At 37.3% G+C, this 9,073-nt stretch overlaps 1 protein-coding gene across 1 annotated transcript; it reads right to left on the reverse strand.

Annotated features, from left to right (window-relative positions):
* Positions 1–621: 621 nt before the first annotated feature.
* LOC149253685 (benzyl alcohol O-benzoyltransferase-like) lies at positions 622–8,433 on the reverse strand. Its single transcript, XM_089454566.1, has 3 exons — positions 7,939–8,433; positions 7,763–7,785; positions 622–1,513 (listed from the first exon to the last, which is right to left on the reverse strand). Exons 1-3 carry the CDS (start codon positions 8,368–8,370, stop codon positions 622–624), a joined length of 1,347 nt encoding a protein of 448 aa, XP_089310692.1. The 5' UTR covers positions 8,371–8,433.
* Positions 8,434–9,073: the final 640 nt, after the last annotated feature.

Consider the following 9,073-nt stretch of genomic DNA (forward strand, 5'->3'; position numbering starts at 1 on the left):
AAACATTATACTTTTTAAACATTATTATACTTTTTAAACATTATTGACATTAATTAATAATAATTAATATTTTCTATATTTCCTGGATTTTCTTTCCCTTCCATGTCAGAAACAATACTCTAAAAGGTAATCCTCACTTATCTATGTTTTCACTTTACACACTCTTCAAATATTATGTCTTTTCCACTTTATGCTTCAAATAGTATATGATAATGATTAGTATATCAACATAAATATTTTTATTTTTATTAAAATAAAATAAAAGAATCATAAATTATAAATGTATTATTTAAATATTATTATTTTTAAATAAACACCCATTACTGAAGTAGGAATATGCCACTTCATCAGCCCAAGGCAATATGACAGTAGTGAATATAATAAATTTATACAAACCTAACCTGACCAAACTTATAACAATTTGGCGTCTAACCATTCAAACAACACTTAACAGGAGAAAACCTAGAACAGCTCAAACCTTACACGGACAGAAAAACGTAAGCCAATAGCTGGAACACTACCCAAGCTATCCAACCCAACTTGATACTGGAAATATTGAATTGCGACACAACCGACCTAGAAAGCTTATTTGCAGAACACATATTTTAGCGCTACAAAGTTTTAGAGATGGGAACGTGGAAAAGGGTGAGTGTGCTCCATCGGCGCATCACCGATTCCTGCTTCAAATCGTCTAATGGCAGCAGAGGTCAAGCAAATGGGAAACACTATTCCCTCCAAGCGGCTTGTATTACGAGCAGCGATGAAGAAGTTGATGATGCCCGGCACTACACCCACTCCACTTTGTGCAGGTCCTCCGTAGGCTTCCCTCCCCCAACCGAAGTCCACATCTCTGAAGCCCATCTTGGTAACGTCCGAAACGAAGAAGGAACCCACCACTATAAAGTGAGGTCGCCCTCCCAATTCCATCAGATCTATCCCGGATCGCACGTATTCGTCGTTCACAGCTGTTTTTGCTTCGTTTATCAGTCTCACAGCGAAAGACAGCGGTTTGTTTAATAGCTCTCCTGTGGTCGTCTTCGCGCATGCAAGGCTTATCCCATTCTCGTAGAACCCTTGAGGAAGTGGCGGGTCGGTTTTCATCCGGGCATTCACGGTGAATATGAACCGAACTTCTCGCTCCGCGGGCATTCTGACAGCCTTCGTTCTCAGACGCCACAAAAATGCCGATAGAGCTTCAAAGCTTGAGCACTTGCCTTGCCCTACGGCTTGTCTCTTAAGCGACTCGATCTGCTTGTGTCCAAAGAAGAATGACTTGTGGATCAGCTCGTTAGCTGGCACCGTCTGCCCATATTTGTCTTCTATTTGATCGTATGCGTAGAGTGGAAACTTTACAGTGGGATACGTCCGCGGACGGAGGCTTTCTCTTTCCCAGACCGGAAGAACAGAAGGACTTGTCGCTCCCTTCGCCATTTCGGCAAGAGCGTTCATGAACTGAACTAGGCCAAATGCGTCACTAAGGGTATGATTCAAAGCTATGGCGAGTATGAACCCTCTGTTAGAAATCTGCAGTTTCTAAATCTTAATGTGACCCGATTAAAGCATTAAAGCGTTAACAGCGTTAAAAGCATTAAAGCATTAAAGCGTTGAATTGGTATATGATGGACGTACCAGATTTAGAGTTAAATAATATAAAAAGGATTGGGTCCTCTCTCCCCCTGCCAAGAGTCGCATTCTTCTCCATCAAGAAGCGCATAAAGAAACAGGGCTAGAAAGAGAAACCGAATTCTGAGAAGAAGAGTAGGAGTCAGAAGAAAGTAGATGGCAGCCATTACATCTTCCGCTGTTAATCAAGGTATGTCATCTTAAACAATAGATCATATTAAGTTTTGTTTGTGAAATATTCGGTATTGATGATCTTTGGGCTGTTAATTTGAATTGTTCATAATTAATCAAAGAGAGATTTACATTTGGTATCAGAGCACCAATCAATAACTGAATATTTCCTATGATTGCAATTGATCTGTTCTGTGCTTTACTCATGATGTTAATCAAATCCTCCGCATGCCCACAATTTTCTGATCAAGTGATTTGCTTTCTTCGCGTATCTGCTTTAATTGATCCACCATCCACTGCTTTATTACTGAGTAAAATATTTCTGTCATTCCGTGATAAAATATAATAACGAATATGATACCGGCGATTGCCCATATCCGATTCGTTGGTGAAATGTAGAGCTCAGGAATTTTTTCGGTGGAATTTTGATTCATAATTCGATTCATAATTCTCCACGTATTCGCAACCTATTGCGATCAATTTAGTTTGGATATGCGGGCATGAATATTATCTCGAAAGTCTCTTTTAATAGAGGGATGAATCACTTTGTGCTTGTAGTATACCGGAATGCCGCCACTACGGTTGTGCTTGCTCCTTTCGCCTTCCTCATTGAAAGGAAAGTGCGAGCGAAACTCACTTTTCCCATATTCTGTCAGATTTTTGCATTGGGTTTGTTGGGGCCTGTAATCGACCAGAATTTTTACTTCGTGGGATTGAAATTGTTTTGCATAAAGTATGTGTTATAAATCATTTATGCACATGAGATTTATGATTTTGGTAATCACCAAAGTGGTCAAAATCAGAATAATCATTTAGTGCATAAGTGACATAATGATTATTGATAGAAATTGCCAGTTATAATAATACCAATTAACACTGGCGTCACTAATGATAGAACCTGAGAGCTTACCCAAAGGAAAGTCTTGTTCTATAACTAGTTGACATGATGAGGTTTAATAGATATTTTGATTAAATAAATATTGATCATCCAAAGATGTCAGTTCTATTTAATTGAATATATTTATTACCTACTTATGTTTTGGTATTTAATTATGTTAAGTATAAGATAGTATCTACCCAAAGGAGTGCTATATTATACTATTATGTCTACATCTGAATCGCGTTAGTTATGAGCTTACAGTTATTTCATTTTTTTTTAATTTGCAGGAGTTCCCATGAATACACATGCTTCATCTGTTACATTGTTCACTGGTGTTAATTTTTCTGAATGGAGAGAACAAGTCAATTTCCATTTAGGTGTTCAGGATCTTGACTTGGCACTCCTTGAGGATAAACCTGCTGCTCTTACAAAAGATAGTACTGAGGCAGAAAAATCACACCATAAAGCATGGGAACGCAGTAACAGATTGAGCCTTATGTTTATTAAGATGACTGTTGCTAACAACATCAAGTCAACAATTCCACAAACAGAAAGTGCTAAGGAATATATGCAGTCTGTGGAAGAGCGTTTTCGTTCAGCTGATAAGTCACTCGCTGGTACTCTTATGGCAGAACTCACGACCATGAAGTTTGATGGGTCGCGAACTATGCAAGAGCACATTATAGAGATGACTAATCTTGCAGCAAGGTTAAACTCCCTAGGACTTACAGTAGAGGATTCTTTTCTTGTCCAGTTCATCCTGAACTCGCTACCTTCTGAATATGGACCTTTTCAGATTAACTATAACACTATAAAGGATAAGTGGAATGTTAATGAATTGGCCAGTAGACTTGTTTAGGAAGAAGGACATTTGAAAAATCAAGTGAATCACTCAGTAAGTTTTGTGAGTAATAAAGCTGGTAAAGAAAAGAAAGGAAAATCAAGTCATTTCAAGAAGAAAAAGGCACCTGCTAAGAATGGGCAGGATAAGGAAAAGAAGGAACTAAAGGATGTTCAATGTCATTTCTGTAAAAAGAAAGGACATTATCAAAGTGACTGTCCGAAAAGGAAAGCTTGGTTCGAAAAGAAAGGTAATTATCTATCTTTCGTATGTTTTGAATCAACCTTAGTTGAAGTTCCCATTAATACATGGTGGCTTGATACTGGTGCTACAACTCATGTTTCCAATAATATGCAGGGATTTCTTATGATCCGAACCATAAATCCAAATGAAGATCGTTTTCTCTTTATGGGAAACGGAATGAAATCTTCAATTGAAGGCATTGGGACTTATCGTCTAATTCTTGAAAGTGGATATGTATTAGACTTATACAGTACCCTTTATGTACCTTCATTATCTAGAAACCTTATTTCCGTAAGTAAGTTGGATATTTCTGGTTTTAGATGTATGATTGGATCTGGTTGTTTGGATTTATATAAGAATACTGATAATGTTGGTTCTGGTATTCTGATTGATGGTTTATATAAATTGAAACTGAATGACACTTATGCGAATTCCTTGTTGAATGTAGTAAATAATGTTGGATGTAAACGTAGCATGTTGAATGAAAATTCTGCTTTCTTGTGGCATAAAAGACTAGGTCATATATCCAAAGAAAGAATGATGAGATTAGTAAGTAATGAAATTTTGTCAAATTTGGATTTTAGTGATCTAGAATTATGTGTGGATTGTATTAAAGGTAAAAAAACCAAACATAATAAGAAAGGAGCCACTAGAAGCAGCCAGCTTCTTGAAATAATACACACTGATATTTGCGGACCTATGGACACTCCAGCCTTTAATGGAGAAAAGTATTTCATCACTTTTATTGACGATTTTTCCCGTTATGGTTATGTCTATTTGCTTCATGAAAAATCTCAATCTGTGAATGTCCTTGAGACGTTTGTAAAGGAAGTTGAGAGGCAATTAGATAAAAAGGTGAAAATCATAAGGTCTGATAGAGGTGGTGAATATTATGGTAAATATAATGAGTCAGGCCAGTGTCCAGGTCCATTTGCAAAATTCCTCGAAAGTCATGGCATATGTGCGCAATACACAATGCCAGGTACACCACAACAAAATGGTGTAGCAGAAAGGCGCAATAGGACGTTAATAGATATGATTAGGAGTATGATGTCAGATTCTACACTACCTAAGAATTTGTGGTCGTATGCTCTCAAAACTGCTAATTATTTGTTGAATAGGGTTCCTAGTAAAGCTGTTCAAAAGACTCCTTTTGAGTTATGGACTAACAGGAAACCTAGCTTAAGACACCTGCATGTTTGGGGTTGTCCAGCGGAAGCGAGAATTTATAATCCACATGAAAAGAAATTAGATTCTCGAACGATCAATGGGTATTTTTTAGGTTACCCTAAGAAATCTAAAGGGTATGTGTTTTACTGTCCTAATCATAGTCCAAGAATTGTAGAAACTGGTAATGCAAGATTCATTGAGAATGGTGAAGTCAGTGGGAGTACTAGAAGAGAAATAGTAGAAATAAAGGAAACAAGGGTAAATGTTACATTGACTAGAATAGTTCCTCCATCTACTATTACTCCAAATGTTGTTCCAGCTGTTGTAGAACAGCATGATGATAATGAACAACATATAAATGAAGTACTTCCTGAAGGAAATGACTTACATAATGCTGATATGCATGAACCACAACAAGTAGCATTAAGAAGACCTCAAAGAAATCGTAGGTCAGCTATTTCTAATTATTATGTGGTTTATATGCAAGAATCAGATTATGATATTGGAATCAATAAGGATCCAGTGTCGTTTTCACATGCTGTAGAAAGTAAAGAGTCAAAGGAATGGATTAATGCCATGAAAGAAGAACTGAAATCCATGCAACAGAATGAAGTTTGGGATCTCGTTGAGTTACCACATGGCTGTAAAAGAGTCGGATGCAAATGGGTTTTTAAAACCAAACACGACTCTAGTGGTAATATCGAACGGTATAAAGCTAGACTTGTTGCTAAGGGTTACACTCAGAAAGATGGTGTTGATTACAAGGAGACATTTTCTCCTGTTTCGAAAAAGGACTCACTAAGAATAATAATGGCATTAGTAGCTCATTATGATTTGGAGTTGCATCAAATGGATGTGAAAACAACCTTTCTGAATGGAGATCTTGATGAGGATGTTTATATGGATCAACCTGAGGGTTTTTCTGTAGAAGGTAAAGAACAATTGGTGTGCAAACTTAAGAAGTCAATATATGGGCTTAAACAAGCATCCCGGCAATGGTATATTAAGTTCAATACCATTATTACATCCTTTGGTTTTAAGGAAAATACGGTTGATCACTGTATATACCAAAAGATCAGTGGGAGCAAGTTTATTTATCTGGTCCTTTATGTTGATGACATCTTGCTTGCTGCAAATAATTTAAGTATATTGCATGAGACTAAGGAATTTCTCTCAACGAACTTTGAAATGAAAGATATGGGAGAGGCATCCTATGTGATTGGAATAGAAATATTCCGTGATCGATCACAAGGAATATTGGGATTGTCTCAGAAAGGATATGTCGAAAGGATTCTAGAGAGATTTGGAATGAGTAAGTGTTCACCTGGGACAGTTCCTGTACAGAAAGGTGATAAATTCAGTCTCATGCAATGTCCTAAGAATGATGTTGAACGAAAGGAAATGGAATCAATTCCATATGCATCTGTTGTTGGTAGCCTGATGTATGCTCAAACCTGTACTAGACCGGATATCAGCTTTGCAGTCGGTATGTTAGGGAGGTATCAAAGTAATCCAGGAAGGGAACATTGGCAAGCTGCAAAGAAAGTTTTGAGGTACTTACAAGGCACGAAAGATTACATGCTCATGTATAGAAGATCCAATGAATCGGAGGTGATCAGATATAGCGATTCAGATTTTGCAGGATGCATCGATACTAGAAAATCGACTTTTGGTTACCCGTTTATATTTGCTCAAGGTGCCATATCATGGAAAAGTGCGAAACAGACTATCGTTGCTTCATCCACTATGGAGGCAGAATTTGTGGCATGTTTTGAAGCCACAATTCATACATTATGGTTGCGGAACTTTATTTCAGGACTTGCGGTTGTCGACACCATTAGCAAGCCGCTGAAAATTTATTGTGATAACTCTGCAGCAGTATTTTTCTCAAAGAACGACAAGTACTCTAAAGGTGCCAAACACATAGATCTGAAGTATCTTGTTGTGAAAGATGAGGTTCAGAAACAAAGAGTGTCAATCATGCACATCAGGACAGAACTTATGATTGCAGACCCTTTGACGAAAGGGTTACAACCAAGACAATTTAAGGAACATGTTCAAAGAATGGGTCTTGGTTGTATTAATAATAATTGATGTGTGACATTCTGAGCTCTTTTATGTGTTTCTGATATACAATTATGTGTCTCTTGTTTTAATATAGTAGTACGTATTTTATGTAATTTTAAACAAGAAAGAGTCTTATAAAGATATTATGTTTAATCATTATGATATAAGACATTATGTGGACCATTATGCCGTTTTATATAAATTATGAGTATGAATTGATGGATTGCTGGTATTGTAGTATATGGAAGGAAATGCATTGAATTAATAGTGCACAACCGCCATAACTCTCAGCAATTTATCATAGTATGATGTTCAACACTTAATATTATGAATAGTCGGGTCAAGTGGGAGAATGTTAGAAATCTGCAGTTTCTAAATCTTAATGTGACCCGATTAAAGCATTAAAGTGTTAAAAGCGTTAAAAGCATTAAAGCATTAAAGCGTTGAATTGGTATATGATGGACGTACCAGATTTAGAGTTAAATAATATAAAAAGGATTGGGTCCTCTCTCCCCCTGCCAAGAGTCGCATTCTTCTCCATCAAGAAGCGCATAAAGAAACAGGGCTAGAAAGAGAAACCGAATTCTGAGAAGAAGAGTAGGAGTCAGAAGAAAGTAGATGGCAGCCATTACATCTTCCGCTGTTAATCAAGGTATGTCATCTTAAACAATAGATCATATTAAGTTTTGTTTGTGAAATATTCGGTATTGATGATCTTTGGGCTGTTAATTTGAATTGTTCATAATTAATCAAAGAGAAATTTACACCCTCCGCATCTCAATTGTGTTACCTGAAACATTATGATTAGCTGTACGGTCAGAAAACACATTTTCTGCTGCAAGAAATAGAAATACGGTCAATGCCACTGTGCAAGATAACAAATGCAGGCGAATACGAACTGAATTCATCAAAGAAAATCGAATCAAAGCATGAATGAATTAACCTGAATGAGAAGGATAGGAGAATTGGTAACAGCCTCTGGGCCGGGCACATCATGCAGCAGATCTTGCCAGCAGGGAAAGGACGGTAGGAGGTCTCCTAATTCCTCCAGAGCAACGTCCGCATCGGCTTCCACAAACAGCACACCTTCTCCCGTGCACTCGACCAGGAGCTTACCCGTGGGAGCGTCTCTGACTCTTCCGGCCAAAGGGTAGTAGAATACCAAAACCTTGGCCAGCCCTTCTCTGATAACCCTGGCGGGATCCTCACCCTTCATCGATGGGTTGAACCGATAGAACTGAAAGACGGGGATATGAAATCTCAGTGTTCCCTGATCATCGATATTGGAAAGGTATAGAAACTCTTTCGGAGTAGGCGCCAATGGCGGAACGAGGACAGCCCCCTTTCTGGTGACCTTGAATTGCAGAGATGCCATTAAATAAAAGTTAACCCGAAAGAAATAGCTGAGCGGCGTTAGAGACCTTTGGCGCTGATACTGCGTGAGTCAATATGCTTTATAATTATATAAATCCTTTCGGATGTTTGCAGATATGTTGCTTAGTTCTACTTCATTATTTATACGTCTATTAAGTAAATTAATGTGTATGAATTCTTATTATTCATTTAGTTTATATAATAGCATTAAATAATTAAAAAATCCGTCATAAAAAAAATGATAAAAACCCCATTGGGCAAAAAAACAAAGAAAAGAAAAAAGCACCACAAATCTTTTAGTTTCACAACGTTAAGAGTCACTAATACTGTGAATAATTCGAACTCATATACCGATTTGAGGGCTTCTTTTCCAACGTTGGCAGGTGATCATACTCCGCGTCAGCGTGAAGATATGTGGTTGCAAATATGTCGGGCTCATGACGACTGCTCAAAAGATTTGTGGTGTGCTTAGGATAAGTACTCAGATTCGAATGTAGAAGTGTCATTTGCCTATTTGACATATGAAGAGTTATTAAGTCGCAGTTGGAAGGGTAGCAGATTTTGACATATCAACAGTTATTTTCTAAAGTCACAATTGAAAGGCTAAAAGATCTGGGCAATTTGACACAGTTACTTTCTAGACATGGATGGATACTGACACTTTGTTTAAATATATATTAAAATATAGATTCATTAGGGTAAGG

The sequence above is a fragment of the Pinus tabuliformis genome, chromosome 7 (assembly GCF_031772625.1).
Source record: "Pinus tabuliformis cultivar Carrire ecotype Pingquan chromosome 7, CPIR1, whole genome shotgun sequence".
Taxonomy (NCBI): Eukaryota; Viridiplantae; Streptophyta; class Pinopsida; order Pinales; family Pinaceae; genus Pinus; species Pinus tabuliformis.

What these genes read in the sequence shown, in the direction of transcription:
- LOC149253685 (XM_089454566.1), bottom strand. Translation starts at nt 8,370, where the DNA reads ATGGCATCTCTGCAATTCAAGGTCACCAGAAAGGGGGCTGTCCTCGTT. An exon ending in CTCCTATCCTTCTCATTCAG is followed by an intron (nt 7,786 to 7,938) that starts GTTAATTCATTC and finishes ATAATGTTTCAG; the next exon opens with GTAACACAATTGAGATGCGG. An exon ending in ACACAATTGAGATGCGGAGG is followed by an intron (nt 1,514 to 7,762) that starts GTGTAAATTTCT and finishes GATTTCTAACAG; the next exon opens with AGGGTTCATACTCGCCATAG.